The 25,114-nt window shown below is 41.0% G+C and overlaps 2 protein-coding genes across 3 annotated transcripts; one reads left to right on the top strand and one right to left on the bottom strand.

Moving 5' to 3' along the window:
• Positions 1 to 465: 465 nt before the first annotated feature.
• vgll3 (vestigial-like family member 3) lies at positions 466 to 15,899 on the bottom strand. Of its 2 annotated transcripts, XM_031561072.2 has the most exons (5): positions 15,746 to 15,899; positions 2,986 to 3,072; positions 2,095 to 2,407; positions 1,373 to 1,882; positions 466 to 1,211 (listed from the first exon to the last, which is right to left on the bottom strand). In XM_031561072.2, the coding sequence occupies exons 3-5, from the start codon at positions 2,381 to 2,383 to the stop codon at positions 1,171 to 1,173; spliced, it is 840 nt and encodes a 279-aa protein (XP_031416932.1). In that variant the 5' UTR covers positions 2,384 to 2,407; positions 2,986 to 3,072; positions 15,746 to 15,899; the 3' UTR covers positions 466 to 1,170. The 2 variants fall into 2 exon arrangements, with proteins under 2 accessions (XP_031416932.1, XP_031416927.1); XM_031561067.2 differs by lacking the exon at positions 15,746 to 15,899 and having other exon boundaries at positions 2,986 to 3,332.
• chmp2ba (charged multivesicular body protein 2Ba) lies at positions 14,089 to 24,244 on the top strand. The gene is made up of 6 exons (XM_012819804.3): positions 14,089 to 14,334; positions 17,445 to 17,536; positions 19,972 to 20,166; positions 21,963 to 22,065; positions 22,170 to 22,276; positions 22,632 to 24,244. Exons 1-6 carry the CDS (start codon positions 14,301 to 14,303, stop codon positions 22,752 to 22,754), a joined length of 654 nt encoding a protein of 217 aa, XP_012675258.1. The 5' UTR covers positions 14,089 to 14,300; the 3' UTR covers positions 22,755 to 24,244.
• Positions 24,245 to 25,114: the final 870 nt, after the last annotated feature.

The following is a 25,114-nucleotide window of genomic DNA, read 5'->3' as shown; positions in this document are numbered from 1 at the left end:
AACGCTGAAATGAACACTGTTCTTGGCAAAGGGCTCACGCAGAAATATTTAGAGTTTCCAAAATAATGCTCAATTTCACACCCAGAGCACATATCCAGCGCTCCTTGCATTCTTTGGATAGAGTGAACTTTGGGTAGACCATAGACGGAGAGACATTCCAACACATTCCTCAGGCTTAATACAAACTGCAACAGCGCGCCTGTGGTTTACACAGCACATATGTTGTCTGCTCACAACCACTTGAACTGATTATCATCCCTCGTATAGATTCAACTATCTATTAACCAGCCTTTATGAGCTTATTCTCACCATTTAGTTTTAGTTCAGTGCAGTTTGTGTTCAAGTCTTTGGATTCATGGATGTTTCACAGGCAGAAATGCCTCTAACCGAATCAACAGAACGACAGAATCATCTCGTTGAGGAAGCGGAGTGAAGCTCTGTGTAAAACTAAAGAAGGCATCCATCTTAAGAATCATTGCCAATACAACTCAGCAATTTATTTTTAGCTTTAAAATGACATCATCGTTTCCAACAAAGGCACAACAACACAGAACATAATTAACACTTCTGCTAAGAAGACCTATATAACAAGATATATTACAGTAAATAGACATTATTTACAAATGTACGTATATACACACCTATACAAACATGAACACATATACCACTCATTTACCAGTCCTTCATATAAACATACAATTTATGTGTCCCAACAAGAGGCAGTTCTTTTAACAGAACCAATTGATAGTTATACAAAACTGCAATGGCATCCCATTAATCAAGACAATATGACCATTCTGTATAAAGGTAGTAAAATATACCTTTCAAGTTCTATTCTCAGTAACATCCTTCATTTGAGATAGCTCTTTAAAAGGCCAAGTGGAAAAGCTGTCTTCCTGGAATCTTCATCCCGCGGATGGTGCATGCACATACACCAGTCCAGAGATTCATCTCGGTCAAGGAATGTTTTTGGAATGAAATCACTTCTCTTGTCCGGAGGACATTGCTTTGTGAGCCTTATTGATGAAAGAGAGACAGAATTTTCCTTTTTGAATTCATTCCTTGAAATAGTGGAGGTCATTTACAGGAGAGGGTCTGTTCAAAAAGAAGCTTGGGCCATCTAATTCAGGACTGCCTCAGCCCCAGGGCGGTAGGTATCCATTCATCCATTCAGAACCAAACAGCTGCTTTGACTTTGTCCTGTTCTAGTGCTGCATGGAGATAAGAGAGACCAGTTTAGGCATACTGCTGTACTGCAAGACAGTGGAAATACAAATCTACATTTAGCACACCACCATTAAAGTGTGACCGGACAGATGGCAAATCAATCAAGTTGACATAAGAGGTGAGGGGGCTCTCCAGCAGCACTCACCTGTTTCAAAAATATCCACGGAGCTGTGAAAGGTCTGCCAGCTAGAGGGTTGTGTGCTCCCAGCTTCCAGGTCTGTCTTGGCCGCATCAGTGTGTGACACGGGGCTGCAAGATGGTCGGGCAGGATGGAGGAGCAGAGGGCTGAAGCAGGGTTCCAGGCTGGGGCTGTGGGGCAGCATGTGAGGGTGGGTGTGGTTGTGAGGGTGGGCATGGCGTGGGTGCACATGATGGCTGTAGAGATCGTGCACGTGAGGGTGGTAACTGGCACCACCCTGAGGGTTCAGACCATAGGGCCAGGAGTCAGAGAGGCTCGCTGCGGGGGCGAGGCTGAGCTGTGGGAGGCCGTGCCCACTCCAGATGCCTGCTGGGTCTGTCGGGTGAAAGGCAGCTCCAGCGGAGAAGTCCGGGTGCACTGTGGAGAGGCAGGGTGCCGTCTGGGAGGGGTAGCTACTGCTCCACAGGGTGGGGGGTAAACTGCTCCCACAGTGACTGTCTGAGAGAGGGCCGCCTTCTGGAACACACAGAGAGGACATCAGAAACTGCTAACACAACTAGCATAGCTCCAACAGCTCACCAAGGGGCCTGTGCATCTCGGTTATTTCAAAAGCATATTATTATATTAACACTTGTCAAAATATCTTCTGTTGAAAAAAATGAATGTTCTACACAACTGTCATTTCCTGTAGTAAGATAAAAGACTTTTAACATGAATCTGAAACTCACCTTTCCATAGTGGTCCCGTTGAAAGCTTTGAGGGCTTTGCATCACCGGTGAAAGCACTAGGCCTACTCAGAGCGCGGGAGAAGTGTTCATCCACCACGTCCCCAATGTTTCCTTGGAAGTAGGTGAAGACCACACACCTGGAGCTAAGGTACTCAGCCTCGGCCGGCTGTGTCTCCTTCCCCTGCAGCCCTGTTCCGTCTGCCCCTGGCACCTCCTCCCTATGGATCTCCGGCTTCTGTACTTGCCTCCCTTGGGCACAGTGTGCGGAAATATTCATAGATTCCTGCATCTTACTGTAAGCACTGAGCTTCTTCTGAACACAAAGGAAGAGAACAGGAGGGAGAAGCGTTACAAATAAAGTAAGCATGAAATGCCTCAAAGTCATCAGAGAAAACGCAATGGATTTTTCACTTTATAAAAAGTCATTGAATATTCACATGAACCATGATAGCCTTGGCACAACAGTACAGTGTAGGTTTTTTGGTTTTGCCCTGGCAAGTATTTTTGTTATGCTGTCCAATGTACCCCTTGATTTAGATTAGTTTATATGTTTGTTTCTTGCCTTTGTCATTGTCATAACACTATCATTTATATAAAACAGAAAGCTTGGATGCCAGAAACATCTTTGCCTCGTTGTAGAGATTAGAGTTTAAAGAAGACGCCCTCTTGCTGCCACTTCATATCTGAAACTCATTTTATCTAAAAATGTGAGTTTACCTATAACATTAACTTCAGAAATCCCTCCCAAACTCTCGCATAAACACTAATGATTTTGACAAGCTGTAGAAACATAAATTACTCTAATGGACCACAACGCTCACAATACAACAGGTACAACACTAAAAAAAAAATAAGTTTTGATTATTCTACAACTGTCCCGCTACCACAGACCTGTTGCTGTTGCTGATACGCCGCCCTGTAAGCTGCCGCTGCCGCTGCTGGTGTCGCCGGCAAGTAATGATGAGCTGCTCCATAACTCTGGTGATACATAACATCCAGACAACTCATGGCAAGGGACATCAATCTCAAGAGGTTCTGCAAAATCACTGGTGTTGTGCTCCTCAGAGACAGATAAACGTTCGTGTCGTCATCCTATCTATATAAACCGTGCGTAAACAAAGCCATCACAGCGAATAAAAGAAAGTATTAGCATGGAAACAAAAGTGTCACCATTGGAGATCAACCACCCACAGTTTACATATTGAAATGGCAGAGCAATAGTCACAAACACACGCGTGGTGTCCAGATAGCTGAAATTCTCAGCGCTGTGTGGATTGGAGGGAAGTTTGCTAAAAGATGACGCTGATTGGAAGTTTACAACGATACTGTAACACCCCTTCGGAGGCGAGAATAGGACCGGTGGAGCAAGTGGTGCAGGTTTTGGAATAGCCTATGTTTTTTCTTTTCCCAACAGAGGCTAGAGTAAGTTGCTAGTAGGCTACATAACATTATTGCGTGACTGTGCATATCAACTTGTCTTGATCCTATAGCCCACACTGCCAGTGCAAACGCCAAAACGTGTTGGAACATAACCACAAATTAATGTGATTTATGTACCTTTGTGGAGAGAGGATTAAGTCAACCGTTAACTAAATTGTAGTTGCACACATTAGCCCACAAAATAGCCAAAACATTTTAATAATCTTCTACGTTCTGACCTGATTCTTCTGGATTCTGTCTGTATAAGCTACCCCATAACTTTAGTTTCTTATTATGAGATGGAGAGGGTGATATCCACACAAAGAACCCTAAACTTCTTCAAAAGTCTGAACTGTGTAGGGACTAGGGCCTACTTGAGGCCTTCATCAAATCAATCTAATTCTCAGTTCCGTCTAATATATATATATAAAAACCACACACTTAAGTGTCAGTTTTTGTTGAGATTTTCTTCAGAAATTGCAGATGTCATTCTAGCGAGGGCTTTGCTGCCATCTGTTGTCAGCATCACTCACTGGTATAGTGCTGCTCACGACTAGCAAAAATGATTGAAAAAAAAACAAAAAATTAGCTTCAGTGCTCATCTCATCTATTGGCCACATTCGATCTAAAGGGTTACTGCACGTTGCTTTATCAGAGAGCCAGAGTGTTAAATGTTTAATGTCCTTTCAAATTAGTTTGGGGCCTTTTCGTGGTACATTGAATGAATGTGTGTGCTATACGTCAATCTGAGTAAATGAGGAATCATTCCGCAAAAGTTGTGTTGAATTGTACTTTCATACAGAAAATTAAATAAGGCTTACACTATTCCTGTCTATTACCAATAAAGCATCAGATGCCCACTTTTGAACTAGATTCTATCATATCCATCTTCTATCATATATTCCATTCTATGTAATTAGCACCTTACAACGGAATCAGATACAATATGAGACGCAAAATATTAATTTTTTGACACACAGTAGTGTATAGATAGATAGATAGATAGATGGATACTTTATTAATCCCGAGGGAAATTTAGGAAATATAATGTATATGATTGTGCAAGATGATGGGCTTCACAGCATGGTTTATCCACTGTGGTAGAGGGCTGATAAGCGAGGACAATATGTTTGATTATATTATTAATATCTTCTCCCAAATGAGCTTCAGCATTTAGGCACTACAGACCGGGCTCTGTAGGACTCTTTCACACATTCACTTTGATGATGGCTGTGACATGCAGATGGAGACTTAAATAATTCAACTGAGCCTGACATTGTTGTAGAGCTGCATGTGGGGAACTGGGGCACTGTAACTTTGTGGGGCTGTGCAGTCACGGCAGGACCCAAACCCAGAGTTAACTGGGACTGCCGTGAGACCAGACCTGGAGTTGTAATTCTGAGTGTGAGTGCATTGTTTACTTTATCAACAATTAACAATTCCCTTTGAAGATGCGATTGAGGAAGTCTTTGAAAGGAAGAAGCTAAAGTATGCAGAGCTGGTAGAGGAAGGTGAGGGAACGGGGTTGTCAAGCTCTTGCTGAAAGCTAACTAGCTGCTGAAAAATCAAGCGAGTGGTTGTGGCTGAGGTGCTCGCAGACTACAGTCATGAATGAACCTGAACTAACACTGAGATATCTGAAATCTTGTTGAGGTGTACCTTTTGTCGTCACTGGTAGTGGCATGTGTCCTTACCCATCATGAGTATGGAGGGGGGTGGGTCTGGGATGCCAGACATCACTATTGAGCCATCTGGAGGCGTTGTGGGCCTAATTCAACACTGATGAAGGAAGGTGCCTGCTTGAAAACCCCAGTGAACTTCTCACAAAGGCAGGTCTGTTGTTGTTGTTGTTGTCAGGCTACTAATCATGTTGTTGTGTTAGGCAGTTGTGAGCTACGGACAGCGCATTCAGCTATTGTACTGTGAAGGAGGGCCTTTTATGGGTCCTAGGTACCACCAGACTCACCCAGACGTGGGACTTCCATGTAGAAATGAGTTCCTTCAAAGCAACTCCATTTCTCTGAAACCTCTAAAAAGCACAGACAACCAACTTTCATTTAAAGTCAATCTCTGTCATGTTCCTCCAAATGTTAAAAAGCGCTACAACTGCATATACTGTACACTCTTGCATTTGTATATTATATAATGGATTATTGCTAAAATCCCAATGAACTGAAATGCGGATAAAAAGAAAGTCCTATTGGTTTAGATGAATAACATTGCGATAGAGCACATTCAATTGGTAGGCAAATACTCTGTCCTGCTCATTATATGTAGAATGTTCTTGTTTATCTCGTATATTCTTGTATATGTGCACGACAAGAAAAAAAAGAAAGACAAAAATGTCATTAACTTTTGAATTTATTCTTTTTTTCCTTGTTTATGACTGGAATGCCCACGCCCACATATCATGGAATCCATTTGTTGAAAGTGCATGAGGCGTCACTCCTTCATGGACCGTACCAAGCAGACTGATATTTCCACTCAACCCCAGAGGCTGTTAATTACGTCAATGTTAATTACATTGGGTCCGCTTCTCACTGCTTGTATAGTAACAGCAGCGCTGGTCTTTTACACCACTGGACCCTTCCAGCGCCCCCTGGTGTCCAGGGTCGGGGCATCCCACTCGGTTTTAGGCTTAGCGACACAGGTAGTCAACGCCTCCCTTGTTCGCAGAGCAGAGCAGTTTATTGTTTTCCATCATCTGATGCCTAGCATGCAAGAAAGAGCACATTTTGGATGCCTGTGGGTTCCAGGGGTCTTGGGTATAATAAAAAAGTTCACATATTTAGTTATGTGGATGCACTTAGCCTTACAAAAGACAAGTTGGACGCTTCTACCACTTGTTGGATAAGCAATACATACAATCTAACGCGTATCCAAGTATCATCCAAAGCGCAGGGCAGCAATGCTCTAACACTAATGACCCACTGACATTCTGTCACACATATGCAGACAACACACTCTGCTGTTCAAATATTTATCAGTCAAAGTTGTGTGCAAAGCACCATATTGAGACCTAGGAAGAACTCAACCACTTCATCCCGCCGAAAAAAGTCTGTTGTCTTTACCTTCTCTTCGCAACAAGAGATGGCAATCTCGGTGGTGGAATGGCCAACCTGGTTCTATCTGATCGAGTGAGGTTTTTTAAAACGCTGTAGTCCAAATCCAAACATGCAATTGGTCAAATTATAATGTGTAGAAGATCACACCGCATACCTGTAATAATACAATGTAGAATGACTGTAAAATAAACAATAAAAGTTGTCAGTCATATGGAGAGAAACGTTTTAAAAAAGAAGTTACCTCACATTTACAAAATGAGTTGCTTTGATCTGATATTGCTGGCTGTTGGCTACGTAGGCTAGAATGGAATCTCATAAAGTTGTATGAGCAGAACTAAAAAGCAGACTACTCTGAATGTGCAGGCTGTGCATCACGTTTGTCTAAAATACACAACAGTACTTACAATCAGTTATGCTGGACTCTGTTTCACATACACACAAAGCATCACAAAAGAATCATGAGGCTATTTTACAAAGGTCTGATGTACCTATCAAAGACATTAATAACATGGATATGGAATCAATAGGGCTAGGGTTAGGGGTACACCCCTGTCAAATATCACTTAGATGTCAAATGATTCAAAACTGTATCAATAATAATTGCATTATTTCAAGGTTGACAAGTAGAGTATTTCCTCTTATGAACAATCAAAAACAAATACTTTAGAAAGACTATATTGAAAATGCAGGCCTCAAAGTAGAAACTCAAGTAGAAAACCTGTGATCGTTGAAACAAAATGGAGTACACCTGTGATATCCAATGAGCCTAATTACATGAACATGGATATAAAAGGACCTGTGAACACCAGAACTTCCTCAATGTTGGACCTATGGGCTGTGTCATGTCTGCATCATGGCTCTACAAAGAATTGCCAGAGTAATTGAAAAATCTGATGGAACAGAATACAGTAAATACAAATAGATAGATTTATAGATAGATAAAAACGTTATTGCCACACAACAATGTTGGTGGTATTCTTTTGTCATAGGTAGCTCAGTCCAGTAAGCAGGGGGAGATGGGGATAGAAAAAAATGAAAATAAAAATAAAAAAACTCCAGGTCAGCTTTGGGAGTTCAGGAGTCTGATAGCAGAGGGGAAGAAGCTGTTATTGAGGCGCATCGTTCCAGCTCGCATAGATCTGTAGCGTCTTCCAGAAGGCAGAAGTTCAAAAAAGTCATGGTTTGGATGGGAGGAGTCTCTGATTATGTTCTTTGCACGATTTAAGCTACGCTCAGCATACAAGGAGAGGACTGATGGAAGGTCACAACCAATAATGTTGGAGGCTTTGGTGACCACTCTCTCCAGTTTCATCTTTGTGCGACTGTCAGAATTTCCATACCAGACAGATATTGATGCGGTGATGACACTTTCTATGATGGCTTTATAGAAGAGCACCAAAAGGTGTTTGTTGACATGAAACTTTTTCAGTTTCTGTCCGAACACAGTTGCAGCCGTTATCAAGAGGTATACAATGAGACATAGTACCACTAATCAACTGGCTGTCCTCCTAAAAGGATGCCATTGACAGTGCATTACTTCTCAGTCTAACTCAGTCAGTCTAAACAGACGGGCAAGTACTTGGCATTGGGGTTATGGATGGAGATGACAGTGTCTGTGCTTTGCTGGAGAACATGAAAAGAAGCCTGATTAATGTTGGGAGCACATTCTTTGGTCAGGGGACACCAAGATCAATGTGTTTGGCTCAGATGGGGTCCAGCATATTTGGTGTGAACCTGGTCAGGACTACCACAGTGAATGCATAGTCCCAACCCGACGGCCATCAGAACTCTAAATACCGACATGCACTAAACACTAAGCACTTTATTGACTACAAGTCACATACCATCTCAGTCACCTTACAAATGTGCATAAACAAAGCTGTATTAATTGATGTATTTATTGAAGTACTTTGGTCTTTGCCACCGCACTTTGTTCTACTCTTAATGTATATATATTTTTGGGATGTTCCTACTGTTTTTGGATAGTTGTAGTATTGTTATGTTATATGTTGTTGTTGTGTTATATGTTGTCCCTCGTCACACAAACAGGAGAAGCACTCAAAATTTCGTTGTATAAATACAATGACAATAAAGGATTTTCTATTCTATTATTCTATAGACATATATACATATCTATATATGTCTATGGTCCCAACAGTGAAGCACAGGGGTGGGCGTGTGAAGAGTGAGTGCATGAGTGCCAAAGGTGTTGGGGAGATGACATGTAGAGGTGGGCACCATGAAGATCTGTGGATATACCACAATACTGTCTGACCAACCTGACCTGACCAAATGCTCTGAGGAATGGTAGAAATCCAGAAATGTGTTCAACACTGGTATCCTCAATTGAGTCTGTCATGAAAAATGAAGGTTGACATACAACGTACATTCTTTCTGACCTCAAGCCTTTTACATTTTTTAACAACCCTTCATTGCTTTCTTCCATATAAAATCTTTAATATTCTTTTGTTTGTCTATTTGAGGGGTCTACATGGCATTATTTTTCAGGACTGTCCAACTGAGTTGGTTAAGAATATTATTATCCTTATTATCAATCTTAAAAGTTCATATTGGGCCATATAATCAGTGTACCCAGAGCTTTATGGCAATTTCATATTGTAGACAGAAGATCGCTGTGGTGATAGTGTTACCTAATAACCTAATCTTACTATTCCACAAATGGCCACCATTCCACAGACAAACAGTTGATCCAAGGCACGGTCCATGTGTCCAATACTAATAGGTTAATGTGTCTTGTAGCATTAATGTGTCTATAGATTTGTCATGTCCAGGGTCTTTGAGGGGTTTTATCCACACAGCTGCCGCCTTCCTCTTCAGATGGTTGAAGAGTAAGGTTCACAGGCACATTTGCGGCAACTGAGTTACATTCATCTTTGACAAACAACAGTGTCACATGTGCTGAGTTTTTGTTTATTTGTTTTATGTTATACACAATTTTGTCAACAGATTATGAAATGAAAAATGTGTTCACTTGCTCTCTGTCCTTCTTCATAATCCAGAACATGCATCCAATACTATGGTGTAGCTGATGGATATAAAGTTGACAAAGGAGTCATTCATTCTTGCAAATGGGGCTTCGTGCTTGTAATAGTATAATGCTGCCTGACATGAACCTCGTTCCACTGTGTACAGAACTATACAGGTGTGCTGGAATCCAGACAGGATAATATATTGCAGCATCCAAATGGCATTACATTAGTTCAGATCCTTACAGAGTGGAGTTTGCTGACGGTACAGCATTTTGATGAAGGTGCAAATTGCATTAACCCCCAATTAAATACAAATTAGAGCTCGTAAGTGTCTCTCTGTTCTGCTGAAAATCTCCACAAAGCTACAACAGCAATGTAAGGCTGTCTTTACATTCACATCAAACATGTATTCTGTTCAATGTAAGGCTGTCTACACATTCACATCAAACATGTATTCTGTTCAATGTAAGGTCTTTACACTCACATAAAACATGTATTCTGTTCAATGTAAGGCTGTCTACACATTTACACCAAACATGTATTCTGCCAAAAGTGCAATTAAAGGATATCTATCTTATTTAGTATCCCACACATCCATACTGTCACCACAGCCTAAGTGGAATGTAAACCAGATTTGGAATGTCTCAATACTGACTATGAGTTTTATAGAAATTTAAATAGATTGAAATACTCTCTTCTATCCAGGCGCGCACAAAAGCATCGTCCTGACAACACAGAGCTGTCGGGGGAAAGATACAGTTAACAGTTTAACGGTCTTGCTTCAATATGTTCTTTTTGAAAAATGAAAAGACTTTTAGCTGACTGATTAAAAAACGAAATAAAAATCTTTCTAAAAAACAATTCTGTTTAATTGCATATTCTTTGAGTCAAGTAGAACCATGATTGATTCATTTAATTATTACAGAATATACTATCGTCAGCTGATTGGGTAAGGACACCCATACAGGGGTAACACAATTGTGAGGGCAGACGAAAGTCTAATCAAACTGATAAGTCAACACTAGTAATCACGTTAAATAACTCTAGTGTATCATACAGCTGCAGGGTCTGTTCCCCCAAGGCTAATTAAAGTGCTCTTTCATAACCAATATACAACCAGCACAACAGTATGGGTTAGCAGCTCATGTGTCTGAGCAGTGGGGCTTGGTTTTGGTGCGCTATGACAACCAGATAGCAGGTGCAAGTCAATGAAACCATTCAAAATACAGTTTGGTCTAACACAAGTTTGACAACCAGCTAACAGCCAACAGACTTGTCTTGCAAACAACAGCAACAACAACAGAAAACACAATACAATTTCTTATGAGTTAGTGATCTGGCAATGGTTTGTCATCATCTTGTCATTTCAACAAACAACAATGCAGTAATGCATTCCCATATCAAAGTGTTTTCCTATTTTACCAAAAGACTATCTGCTTTACAAAATCAGCACATTTTACTGTTGTGCTTATGTGTATGTTTGTGCTCACTCACTCCTGCATTAAAGGACACTCAACAATCCTCTTGAATTCTAAAGCAGCTGAAACAAAAACCTCCACGGAATCTGCATCTCCTGGTTTAATGGGATTTAAGAGGGGTGTCAAGTGCCACATCAAAGAACATCATTTCTTGCTTCAATCTGAAACACATTCTCCACAACAAATGAGAAAACATGTGTTATCCTGTGTTTAATGGACGCCCTGCTGTGGGTATCATCCTGCACAAGGACTGAGTTCAATGGATTGCTTTAATTGCTCCCACTGTTTTTGCAATGGCATTGTCATATCACCCCTGAATTCAAATGTGCACAGCAATTGGGCAGAGCCTATTACAAAGGGGTCCTCTCGAGTTGATATGCCATCCACGACATAGCATAGACACTAGAACTTCTTATGCTAATGGGTAACCTTTATTTTTGACCATTTTAACCCACTGACTACTTTATCTGCGCCATCTCCCACAGAAAGATTATTTTGGTGTTATATGGACTACATAATTACATGTCATCATTGTGAATAAAAATGAGTCCTGCAGTTCTTTGCACTGTGGAAAGAGCTCAAAGACTCCAATTAATGCAATGTCAGAAGTTGAAAGTCCCATTGAACTCACTGGCAAATTCCCAATTTCGATGTTTAAACACACAGCTCTGAGTTGAATGTAAAATGGCAAAGCACACTTTTCTATTGTGTATTGCATTGTGTATTTCATTGATGGTATACTGTATTTCAGTCAACCCTGCTACTGTGTGTTTAACCATAATTACCTTGAACCGCTCTTTATTGGAGGGTTCAGGGATTATAAAATCCTCAGATGAATTAGTAATCTTTTGAGTATGCAGCCAGTGTTGAAAGAGAACAACAAAACTCCACTCAGTTTGGTCTGTGGAGCCAGAATACAGAAACAAACAGATAGAACTGTGTCAGTGTGTCAGTAATCATCGGACTGCCTCGTCTGAGTCCAGTGTCCTGTGATGGTGGAAGCCTGTGTGCAACGCCCCTCATGTCCCCAGCTGAAGGACTCGTCCTCGTGCTGCCCTTCCCTTTTTAATGATTCTAATTCCCCACCCAAATCGTTCTCATTTGCCACACTTGAGTAATATCTGCTTCTGACTCACCCTGGGGCGGGAGTCACTGGGAGGAAGAGGAGGAGGCGGAGGAGGAGGAGGAGGAGGAGGAGGACCGCTGAACTTATCATTTAAACACTCTACCCCACAACCCCACATTTTAACCAGGGGATCAAACTCACGATAACATTAACACCACTATAAACACTGTTTAGTCAGTAATTCATGTGTAAAAACCTTCAAGCTTGATGTCTGATGAATTGTATGGTCATTGGGTCTGTGAGTGTTTGGGTGTGTGTGTAGAGGTATGTGTGTGCAGCTTGGGCATGGATACAAGAGAGAGGTCTGACAGCAGGCTAACTCAACAGGGGTGATAATCTCTCATTACCCATGGTCCCTTGCTGTCCCCCTACTCCATGGCAGGGGACGCTCCAGAGCCTTATTCTTCCCAGGGGCAGATGGAATGGAGCCAGTCACTCGATATATTACCAGCGCGCTCCTCTTCCAGGGCACTCATGCACAGAGCATTCATCATCAGAGGGTTGGCGCATCTAAATCACTACAATGTGCTCCTGATTTGCCTGGCCCTGTTTATATATGGCTATAACTCTGCCTTGTTACCAAATCCTACTGATATCCACTGAGCACCGAGTGAACTACAAAATCACTAAACAAAGATTGATACTTTATTGTTTGATTGAAGATTGATACTTTATTGTTTGATTGAAGATTGATACTTTATTGTTCAGAAATGTAGAGATCATGTTTCAATATATGAGGAGCTAAAAAAGTTGCGTTGGTTGTTATTGTTTCTATTATAATTTTGATAAAGGCTAATGTCATTGCTGTCATACACCAATAAGATGCGTATACCTATTACTACTGGATAAATGCTGACTGAATCTGAATGCTGAATGATACCCAATAACCTAATAAAAAAATACATTGGTAAACACAGGATTCCTCTTATTCCAAACGAAATCCATAAAAATGAAGATTTATTTTTGAACAGCGGTGGTTCCCAACTGTGATCCACAGAGAAGGCAAGAGTAAGAATATAACTAATACACTGACCATATTCTGCCACCCTGCATATCTTGGATATAAAAAACGGAGTTAATAGAGGACATAGGAACTGTACTGGAAATGGTAGCAATTTTGTCTAAATGTAGTAGTGTTGTAAGACGACCGTGAGCCCGAGGCTAACTGTATCACCAGTGGGGTTATTACCATTATTAGAACATTTAGAGCCGGTCCCAGTGGCCCAAGTTGCTGATTACATGAAAACATCTCACTAATAACCCTAACAAGAATAACGCTCTAGGAGGACCCCCCCCCCCCCCGCTGGTCCCCGTGGAGAGGGCAAGCAGAGCGCTGTGGGCAACACATCTACCTTTCTCAAAGTCACCCTTGGACGCCTTTTACTGTCCCTGGCAACATTCTCTTCCTGCATGTCAGTGATCCCAAAGCCTCCCTTTCCCTTCCCAATCCTGTGTAGTGTAAGCAGATAGGCACTTTCGGCTTAGCCTACATTCATACGCAGAGCTGTGTTAACTCATGACTCACGGGCCCAGATTGAAAACATTGGCATTTGATCACGCTGAGGCATACTGCACATTGAGGCACACTACGGTACACTTATATGACAAAGCGTGTTACATAAATACAATAGATACACAATTATAAACATCATAGTGGTTGTTACACTGAATCCTTTCAAATATTCATAATTACACATATTACCCTCCTTCATCTTTACCAGTGCCACTTAAATGGGCCCTGTTGTTTGATGTTTGTTTGGAGGATTTAATGTTTTCTCTCAACCAGAAGAATGCAGCTTTTACAATTGTAAAAAAATATCTTTGGTCTGAAAAGATTGAAGCAAATACACACAAAAAAAGATACACCATACAGTAGTTGGTCTATAAAGGAATCTGAATTCCGCGCATCGTCGCCATCTACAGGAGGCTAAAAAAAAAAACTGAGGTTGTTCGTGACGTCAAATTCAATATGACTCAGTGTCGTCATGTGGATTTGAAAGTCAGTTCTTCGTCGGAAAACTAGCAGAGCGGGTTAATATACCGGCAAGTAGTTAGCGAATAACCAGGAAAGAGATGCAACAATACTAATTTCTTTACTAACGCGGGTTGCCACACAGACAAAAGAGCAATGGCTTCATTATTTAAGAAGAAAACAGTGGACGGTAAGTAGGATATCCTAACTTTTTGTGGAGGCAGAATATCGGTTTACTGCCAGGTAAATAGCCACAACAACAATGAAAGTCAATAAGAATGTTTGGGGTTGATGTTAAGTGAGCATTTCTGACCTGTTTGTGCTGTTATCCGAGCACAGATGGTTGCATTTTGTGAAAATCTAATAAAATATCGTAACATAGACTATGTTATTATGTTCTTATGAAATGTATATTAATTGGTTATTATAATAAATTGCCAATGATGAAATGAGAGGCAAACGATAATCGGAAATGGAAGGAAAAAGTGGTGGTGGTATTAAGTGGTGTTTAGCATAGTTATTTACAGGCACGGGCTCTCCAGTAGGGGCAGAAAATAAGCCAGTTGATTGGTGAGATGGATCAGGTGCCATGACCTGTCCTTTTTTCCCTTCCTTTTTTGAAAATCAAATGTCAACAACAGTTCAACAGCTGACAGATAGTTTTTTTAACAGTACGCACGTGTTGGCTGTTACAGCAAAAGATAATTATCAGATTGAAGTGACAAATGCTTACAAATGAACATATGAAATGAAATAAGCATGCTTGCCAAGACTGAAGTTTAAAAAAAAAAAAAAAAAGTGTATTTTTTAAAAGCTGTCTTCTGTTCTTGCTTCATCCAATCAATCAATGCCTGCAGCCCTAAAGCCCCATACACACTCTGCTACACTGCTGAACACAATGAAGGAGCTCAGTTCAAAATAGAATGTGCACAGATAAATGTCAAAGTACCTTTGATAATCCTTTCCAGTTGCAACTGTCTGATCAGATCTGGTCTGATCTATGTGAATCTATTGTCTTTATGTTGCCAGCTTTCCTACTCTCCCACTCTCTGCAGCAACTGTAGTACATTTACATTTACATTTATTCATTTAGCAGACGCTTTTGTCCAAAGCGACGTATAAGGGAGAGAACAGTCAAGCTAAGAGCAATAAAAAACATGGTGTAACAATAAATACTACTTTACATGAGAATTAGGAAAAAAAGAAAAAAAAAACGACCTAGAAAGGAAAAAGAAGTGCAGGAATGTAACTGCTGAAGTGCAAGTTAAGCGCTAGTCAGGTGCCAGTTAGGAAGGGAGGTGCTTGGAGTTAGTTTTCATCACACAATATATAAATTGAATGCCACATAACTGAAATAAGGTTTTAAAAACCAGTGTGCATCTAATCCAGTAATCCTGGACTCAGTGGATAACGTTACAGAATAATGGAAGAAATCAACAGTTCACACCATTTTACACACTTCTGTCAACTTTACAGTATTTTTTGGTAGTAATGTTAATTAATTAAAACCAGTTGACATAGTAGTATCCTAATAAAACAGAAGCTAGATGTTGCTCTATTCTGGCCAGTGAGTGAGTGAGTGTTCCCTACTTACGCGTTACCTGTCTAATGCCAGAGAGTCAGGGCTTTGCGGAGTGTCTTGAATAAGTGGATGTTTGAGATAGCCCAGTGGTGGTATGCCAGAGTATCCATTGGTTTTCTGTGTGATGGCACAGTTCACAGAGTTTTGTTAGCCGTATCCCTCCCTCTTGGAACACGTTGTTGAAGACGTCATGCTACGTATGTACGACGTAGAGCTAACAAGCGTATGAGTCCAGTTTGGGTGGGGACAAGTTGGGGCGTACAAAAGGCAAAGCCTTTCATTTTATTTGGCTTTTTAATAAAAGTTCTCTTTTCAATATTCTTTCAGTATTCTTTAGTGTTCCTTTAAATGTAAGACTTATTTTTTAAGAACAATTCAACATTTAAACTGTATTTTCATCTTGCTAAATAGGAATATTTTAAATATTGAGTTTTCATTTCTTGTCTGCTCTGCGGTTCCTTAGCACCGGTCAGTTCCGTTTGTCATTGATATGAAAATATTGAAGTTCTGGTTCACTAGTTTGGGAGAACAATGCATGCTCACTATAGTTCTGCCACAATAGTTCTTCAATATTACATTGCCCATTGAAGCACTCAGAAGCAGTGTAATGTTTTTTGGTGGTTTTGGTGTACAGGGGTCCAGGGATATGTGGAGAGGGAGGCAGGGGCTCCTCCTGGTCTCCCTGGTGTGGGCACTCTTGCCTTTCATGAGGAGGAGCTGTGCACCGCAGGCTGGTTTGGAGTGAAAGACAGTGTGCCCATACTCTGGAGTAGCAGTGGTGCACTGGGACACCCTCTCATCCGTATGTGTGTGTGTGTGTGTGTGTGTGTGTGTGTGTGTGTGTGTGTGTGTGTGTGTGTGTGTGTGTATGTCTGTATCATTCATATCATCTACATAAAGTGTGTGGGTGAGTTTTCTCAGCCTTGCCTCCAGACAAATCCATCCCCTTCAGATTGCCCCCCCCCCTCCCCCACTCCCCCCAACCGTATAAAGATAGTGTGTATCTCAAGGCAATATTCAGGATGTTAATGGTCTGTGTGTATTAGAAGACTCTTTTGTTGGAGAGGGATGGTTGAGCCAAGTACCTTTTGTTTCCCTATTTAGTGGCAGTGATGAGAAAACATTGGCATGATATGGTCGTCTGTTTCTCTATATGTTGAATAAGCTCTATATATTTCATTCTAGTCCACTGAAGATGCTTAAAAACATTTGTTTTATAATTCAGACTCATAATCAAAACCATTATACATTCACAAGTCATGTCAATTTCAGATGTTAAAATTCCTGGGTCATTACAGAGTTTTCAACCTTAGTAAGAACAGTCAGTCAGTTATTCTAACAGTCATTTCTCCGGACTGCTCGTATCAGGGCGTATTGCCCAAACTGGAGTGAGCGCCGTGAACACTGGACAACCTGCATGTTTCATATTCCTGCCATGCTGCTGGTCTTATATCAGTGACAGTGCTGCTGTGGTAGGCTGGTCTTGGGGTTTGTTGGAGGTCAGTGCCCTGGCGTGTTGGTTAATATGTTGCCTCAGTTAGATAGCAACTGCCAGGCAAACTGTCCACGTATGTCCTAGTACAGAGGCCCATGATGGAAGTGACAGCCCCTGAATGTTTTGCAAGACAGCATTCAAATCAGATGGGTTTCTGATCAACTAAAAATGATAGATGAGGCATATTTAATATTGTTGCGTCCAAAACCTTCCATTTCCTCAGATATCATTAAGGAACAAGGCAAAGAGCTGCGAGGCACCCAGAGACAAATCACTCGGGACAGAGCAGCTTTGGAGAAGCAGGAGAAGCAAATGGTAAGTGATATGGAAATGCTTTGACCATCTACTCTACTGTGCTCCTACTACATGAGGCTGATCTGATACATAAAGCCATCAGAATTAACCTTTTAAGCTCCATTGGGGGCCAGCCTTCTTTGTTTGTGATGTGGTCCATGAAATAGACAGATCGAGAGATAGATGGAAAGACATGTAATGGATTCATCTATTTCAAACATACTTTTTATATCTGTGTTTTTACAGATACATCTGAGTTAAACTGGGTTAAATGTAGGAATTAGGTTTAGTCACACCCTAGAGAGATACAGTGTATCAGTGGAGTCACCCAATCCATCTTTATTTTATTTATTTAATTTTAATTTTAATAATTACTAAAGGAACTTGTGGCTCCTCGTGTGTTAGAGTGCAGATGAATGTAGCATGCATATAATTACCCCTCGGGGGGTCGCCCAAGCCCTCCCTGGCACAAATTGTCTTTTAATTAATCTACTTTTTGGGCTTTGTTCTTGGTGTGAAGAAGTCCCCTGCTGGAAGTGACCTATATTGAAAGTTGCCACACGCGTGGCTTCATTTGTTAGTCCTTCAGTGTTTTGTTGATCCCTCTGGCTTCTAATCTCTATTAAAAGCAGGGGGGAGTTGGATGGTGCAATGCACTGAAGTAATACATTCATTAAGGCGTTTACTTTACTGTTCTTGCACAACGTGCATATTTTTTACATGGTACTAACCCTAACACTAAAGTATATTTAACACAGTGTTTTTTACATGGTGCTAACCCTAACTCTAAAATACATTTAACACAGGTTTTTTTTTTGTGATGTATACAATCTCATTTGTGCAAAATACTACTTCTACAAACATAGGGCCCTCTGCTTTTGATCATTACAGACAGAGGTATATTCTTGTGCTATAAAATGCTAATATTTGCCATTAGAATCGTCATTAGAAATATTAGATATTAGAAATAGAGTAAAAAAGCGCATACGATTTCCTAGAAATAACAAAGTGATTCCTCTTCTGATTTGTCTCTTCTTCCCAACTTCATGACTATTCCATTAGTCTCCAGACAGGATCCATCTCCATGTCTCACGCATCTGTCTTCCCCTCCTGCTCCATTTTCCCCGAGTGTTTGACAAAGCCATAAACCATTCCAAAATTTAAAAGCCAACAAACCCGTCTGTCACAGAACACCAAATTAGGGCATCTTTCTAGTAATGTAGACAGAAAAAAAACACATCTGAACTCCTCTCCTCTTTTGTCATCTTTTTAAACTTGTGACAGAACAAGATGAATCTTTTGTTTTCGTGAGTAAAATAGGGCAATTCTGCGCGTCCCTGTTCCTAATGCTGAGCTTTTTCTTCTGCTTAGCCAGCAGATGTGATGCTAAACAGTAGCAGCAGCAGCAGCAGCGGCAGCACCTGCTTTATGAGTGCCATCATCACTGTGCACGCCAAGGGCTCATTCCTCATTTAGCTCATCAGCAGGAATATATCTGAGACTGTCAGGTGCTCCAGGCTCAGGAGACACCCTTTTCCACAAACATTAATAAACAAACATGCCTTACATTCTTGGTTATGAGCCTGGCTAATAGCAGTTGGAACATCCACATGTAAATCCATTATATCACTCCATGCTGACATCTGCTAGTGAACAAATAAGCAAATGTGTCTTTTTAGCTATTGCTTATGTGGCATCTCTGTTTAGGTCTGTGTTTAGAACTGTTACAGCTGTCTTCACATCATCAGAGCTGCAGGCCCAAGCACCTGCTGGCTCTAAAAACTGGCTACACCATTTGACAAGATTCCTTTGAACATTGAATTACTCTTTAGACGTCATTTGTGAAATAGCTTTATGTTATTTTCCCCTAAGTTGAGCACAATAGTGAGGCGAGTAGAGGGCCCTGCTCTAGATGGGAAGCATCGCTGAGAGCAGGGCAGCCGCAATGCTGATGGGTTCACTGCTGCTTTAGTCCCAGGGGAAAGATTTGTAAATACACACACACACACACACACACACACACACACACACACACACACACACACACACACACACACACACACACACACACACGATAAACACTATCATCAGGCGTTTACGCGTTAATGCATATGTTTCAGTGCATTCATGGAAGACCCTCAGGGAAGCAAGGGGGTGTTGTTTTCATCCAATTACAAATGTAAAGAGAGGCAGACTTCTGCCTCCACAATGGTTATGTTAGCTGTTAGCTGTTAGCTCATGTTCTATCCCATATCCTGTTTGGTCGCTCTCACGGATCTACAGTCAGGAACTTTAACTTTGACTTACTGAACTGACAAAAAAAAACAGTTACGTTTTTACCGTTGTTGTAATGTTAGAACAATATTAGAACAAACAGCACTCTGCACCATGAAATATGTACTCCTTTATTCACCCGGAAGGTTATGAAACCATTTGTTGTCCCTTTTTGTGAACAGGAAATGGAAATAAAAAAGATGGCCAAAACAGGTAATCGGGAGGCCTGTAAGATCCTGGCCAAGGAGTTAGTCCAGCTGAGAAAGCAGAAGAACCTCACATATGCTGTGAGTTCAAAGGTCACCTCTATGTCCACCCAAACCAAAGTGATGAACTCCCAGATGAAGATGGCAGGAGCCATGTCCACCTCAGCTAAAGTGAGAAGCACATCTGACACCTCACATCATTCCTGCTCATCGGCTCCATTCTGAGGTTTAATGGGTTTGGATAAGAAAGGCTTAGTGGCGTGGGTTACATTATCAGTCCTATTCTCATGACATTCTCAAAAGGAAGCCTGAAAGACAATGTTATTGTTGAACATGTTTGTACCCAATTCTTAGAGACATTTGAAACCTTGTAGTCTGGTTTTATGTACTTGATTTCAGCGGGTCTATGTGAATACCTTTCTAAAAAAAAACTCCTCACCAAGCACAGTACATCAAAAGAATTCTTCGGGACATAATTAGGATAGTGTGCGGTGTCTTTATATGAAATGCATTTATTCTTAGGGACATAATTAGGATAGTGTGCAGTGTGGTTGGTAGAGGGGCTTATCTCTTGCTAGGTTTGAATATTAGCTCTCTTGCTACCCATGGGCTCATATTTACAGTGTTGCTAGCTTGCACAAATTCACACACTCTTTTGTGTTGCATATCATAGAATATTATATCTTAGTTACACGTTCACACTCACCCACACACTGCTATAACTATTTGGGTGTATCAGAGTCTGATAGTGTAGTTTTAATTGAATTTTGAAGAGGTAACAAAGGAGGTCAATATAAAAAATCTTCCTTTCTCATGTTATGAGCGTGTAAATCCAACTGCGACTGAAATAGTGTAAACCTGGAGACACATATGGCATTGCCATCTTCTGTTGTGAGAGCCTAAAGCCAGCCATTAGAGTGAGAGGCAGGAGCAATGCTCCAGTCAGCCCATGTGCTCTCTCCCCCTGTAATAGTCCTTGAGTACAGCACAGAGGAACAGCAACAGCAGGGCTGTGGTAGCAGGGTCTTGTGCCGTGTACTAAACAAGGCTCTTATATGAACAGATCCCTCTGTAGCAGGGCTGTGGTAGCAGGGTCTTGTGCCGTGTACTAAACAAGGCTCTTATATGAACAGATCCCTCTGTAGCAGGGCTGTGGTAGCAGGGTCTTGTGCCGTGTACTAAACAAGGCTCTTATATGAACAGATCCCTCTGTAGCAGGGCTGTGGTAGCAGGGTCTTGTGCCGTGTACTAAACAAGGCTCTTATATGAACAGATCCCTCTGTGGGCTCACCAGGTAGTTAAAAGCCAGGTTTGTAAAATATGCAAATGAATACTAATTGAATTCAGTCTCTGGCTTCTCGTTTGTGGCCCTCTCTCATCAGCCCTCCCTCTCTCCCTAGGTCCGTGTGGGTGTGTGCATGTGTCGATTGCCTGTGTCTGCACTAGGTCCGTGTGGGTGTGTGCATGTGTCTATTGCCTGTGTCTGCACTAGTTCAGAATAGCTAAAGTGGGCCATGTTTACGTTATCACACAGTCATGCTTTGTTGGTGCCACAGAATGGAGGATGGTATTAAAATGTCCTCCTGTCTGTATGCGAGTGTCCTGGGAGCTAGTGTCAGCCACAGATGTTTTAGAGTGCAGTAAATAAGAAATGGGGTTTAATGAGGCCACGTCAGAGAGGGAGAGAGAGAGAGAGGGAGAGAGAAAGAGACAGTAGAAAGAAATATTGCTCTTTGCTCTGTTTCTCCTCTGTAGTGATGGGGTTGGGCTAGTGTCATGTACTCACATAATGAGACAGACTTGGTAAGATTCATAGCGGTATGCATCCAAAATGGATTTTCACATCTCATTCATGCTACCTATTGTGTTTATTTATAGTATGTGTAAGTTTTATCTGTGAGGGCCAAATTGCAAGAAATGTTTTCTCTGATATCACAGAAATCATGTGCTTCATTTGTATCTCTAAGACTATGCAAGCAGTAAATAAGAAGATGGACCCAAAAAAGACCTTGAAGACTATGCAGGACTTCCAGAAGGAGAACTTGAAAATGGGGATGACAGAGGACATGAGTAAGGGTCCTTCTACTCCCTGGTCATAATGAATCTCCTGGTTTAGCCTGCAGTATGTAAGATGCAACATGATATTTCATCTTAAGGTGTTCTTTACTCCACAGTCAACAACACGTTGGACGAGATCTTCGAGGAATCGGGGGATGAAGAGGAATCCCAAGATATTGTGAGCCAAGTTCTGGATGAGATTGGAATTGAGATATCAGGAAAAGTATGTTTCTACTATCCATTTCTGCCTGTATGACTATATTTCATCCATTTCTGCCTGCATGTCTATATTTCTCTTTCTCCCACTGTTACCCAGTTACACTCTCTCCTTTAGGGCCAGTGTTGCCCACACATCCTGCGCTGGTGTTTATCATCAAGCACCTGATTCACAGTGCACTCAGTCCAATAGAAATGTCAAAAGCAGCATCCTTGTGTCAATAACAGTTCCTCTCATGTTGGAGGCCAAATGAACTGTTTTGCTTGCTTTGTGTTAATGAAAATGCTGACCCATCGTGTTAATAAATGCTGACCCATCGTGTTAATAAATGCTGACCCATTTCTCTGACGCTATTGTGCAGATGTCAAGAGCTCCAGCAGCAGGCAAGTCGCCCCTCCATTCATCCAAGACCAGAACTACCTCCTGCCCCACCATCTCAGATGATGAGATTGAGAGGCAGCTCAAGGCCCTGGGGATGGACTAACTAACCATCTCCTGAAACCTTCTACCAGTGCAAACTCAAGAGTGCGTCCACAGCCAGCAGCTCACTTACCTGTCATGACATGAAGCGAGTTGGGCATGGAGGTGGAAATGGGTGGTTGGGGGTGGATGGGAATGAACTGATGAAAAAGTAACTCTTCAAGGCTGACGCAGATATCTGATGCTCTGTAGAATAGAGAGTGGGTTGAGTTTGATGGAGTTCTCTTGGATGGATCTTGTTGAGGATTCAGTAGTAAGGTCAACATACGACAGGCTGCTCACGCTCTCCAAATGAATAATGATGATCACTGTTGGGAAAACATGGTTCTATGACACCATGGATCTATGGACTGTCAAATGTGATTTGCATTTTAAATACAAAGTTCCTGAAAAAAGACAGAATTTTTTTGACTTGGCTAAATGTGTTTAGCTATCCTCTGGTTATGTTTGGTCTACTGAGTGTCTTTTCATAATTGCATACATGCATGGGCTTCCGTGGGATGTAGAGCTCTTTTTTTACTGGTAGAATTGACAGTATTTGTGCATTAATAACACCTTTATGTTTTGTCTTTATAGGTATTTCACTGTGAGTATTGATCCTGGTTGTGCTTGATAGTACTTCCTTTAACTCTGACCACTCTAAATGACTTGATCCAAATGTATTTAAAAGAGTGATCTCCTATCATGAAAAGAAAGGTTTTGCATGAGTCATGAATTAAATGATGAACTGAGATGAAATGCTGGGAAAGAAGCAGGCAGGTGGGTGGGGCCTTGGCCTGGTGGTAGAACTACTTCCTGCTGCTTTGAGTTGAAACCTGTTCATGTCAGCCTGAGCGCAGAAGATCTGATCATTGTGAAGGTCTATCTAATGGTGATGCCGAGGGTTTTTTCATGGTCTTTGAACTAGATGGAATGCCCAAATGAATACCCAGTAGGTCAGGAGGTCATGTCTGCATTGTGTGAAAGGCTGTGGTGACCCCTTACGTATCATACATGGGCAGGTCTGAAGGCAAGCAGTGCGTATGAAATTGGAGTGTAATTTCTCCTCAACTCTTCTCTTCAAGAGCCATCTGTAGTCTTTCCTCTACGCAGTGCAACCTCAATGTTGAAAGACAGTCCTGTTACAAATCACCCACAGATAAGCACTGTAGTTTGGGAAGACACCACCAGAGTGGAGTGAATATATGAAAGATGATGATCAGTACGGCTAAAAAATAAAGTACAAAATGAGACTATAATAGTCTTGCATAGGTGTGACTTGACTGCTCATTTTGTTATTGATAATAATCTGCTGTTGCTGAAAAAAGTAATATATAGGGCTCATGTTAATTTCTTGTCTTGTCTTATAACTTGATATCTGTGCAATTTTAAATGTTGGAATTTTGATTACATGTTATGTTCATATGGTGTCAAATTCTGTGTATGTTAAATATACTGAGCATATTAATGTACAGTTTGTTTGGCTTTTTAATGAATAAAACAATTTGCCTTTGAGACGTGTTGAATATACCCCTCTTTAATTAACTTTAAGTTCATTATATTATTAAATTGAGTTATATTTGCAGACCTAATTGAGCTTAGCAGTGATGTATTGCTTAATCGCCCTAAAGAATTACTGATTGAGCCCTGCCTTATTGAATCTCTGACTCATAACGGCTCATAAAATGCATTTCAAGCTCAGCTCACTCTCAGCAGTGGATTGACATTGTCATCACTATCAGTCAGATAATTCAATTCAATTTCAATTTTATTTGTATTTATTTGAAATAGATGGATAAACGGTTTTCAATAGACACACATGCCAATGCTCTTTCTTGAATATATTCCCTGAACCTTTCCCCAGGCTGTAGCCAACTGACGAGGTCAACGGATGCATCCAGTCTTGATTTGTTCTTTGGTTGTCTGAGATCTTAATTGCATGCAAGAGGAACATTTTACGGTCATATATTTTCACTGTGTTATGTTCCTTTTCCATTCATTTTTACTGTCCTCTTAGGCGGCGTTTAAATTTTCATCACATCAGAAGAATTGATAACGAAAGAAAACATTATCTTTATGAGGCCTGTAATGAGACCCTGAGTACCTCAATAAATCGAAACTCTTAAACTCGTGACGTTTTAAACAAACCCAATGAGCAATACTATTACTCTTGGACCAAAGTCTTTCCTTCTGTTGCCTGGATATAGAAATACTCATATAGCATGTCTTGTAAGAAAGCTGCATTATTCAATACAATTCCGCAGCCGAACTTCTTATCATGTTTTGTTTTTTGAGGTTGACTGTAATGTAATCATCATACCATATTTATGGTACATAAAATGGATTCAAGAGGATGATCTGTGTCGGTACACTGGTGGGTTGTGT

The sequence above is a fragment of the Clupea harengus genome, chromosome 2 (assembly GCF_900700415.2).
Source record: "Clupea harengus chromosome 2, Ch_v2.0.2, whole genome shotgun sequence".
Lineage (NCBI taxonomy): Eukaryota > Metazoa > Chordata > Actinopteri > Clupeiformes > Clupeidae > Clupea > Clupea harengus.
The sequence above is the reverse complement of the archived record's forward strand: the minus strand, read 5'-3'. Positions and strand labels throughout refer to the sequence as shown.

What these genes read in the sequence shown, in the direction of transcription:
- vgll3 (XM_031561067.2), bottom strand. Translation starts at nt 3,114, where the DNA reads ATGTCCCTTGCCATGAGTTGTCTGGATGTTATGTATCACCAGAGTTAT. An exon ending in AACGGGACCACTATGGAAAG is followed by an intron (nt 1,883 to 2,094) that starts GTGAGTTTCAGA and finishes TGTGTGTTCCAG; the next exon opens with AAGGCGGCCCTCTCTCAGAC. An exon ending in CGTGGATATTTTTGAAACAG is followed by an intron (nt 1,212 to 1,372) that starts GTGAGTGCTGCT and finishes ATCTCCATGCAG; the next exon opens with CACTAGAACAGGACAAAGTC.
- chmp2ba (XM_012819804.3), top strand. Translation starts at nt 14,301, where the DNA reads ATGGCTTCATTATTTAAGAAGAAAACAGTGGACG. An exon ending in TAAGAAGAAAACAGTGGACG is followed by an intron (nt 14,335 to 17,444) that starts GTAAGTAGGATA and finishes CCATTTCCTCAG; the next exon opens with ATATCATTAAGGAACAAGGC. An exon ending in CCATGTCCACCTCAGCTAAA is followed by an intron (nt 20,167 to 21,962) that starts GTGAGAAGCACA and finishes TGTATCTCTAAG; the next exon opens with ACTATGCAAGCAGTAAATAA.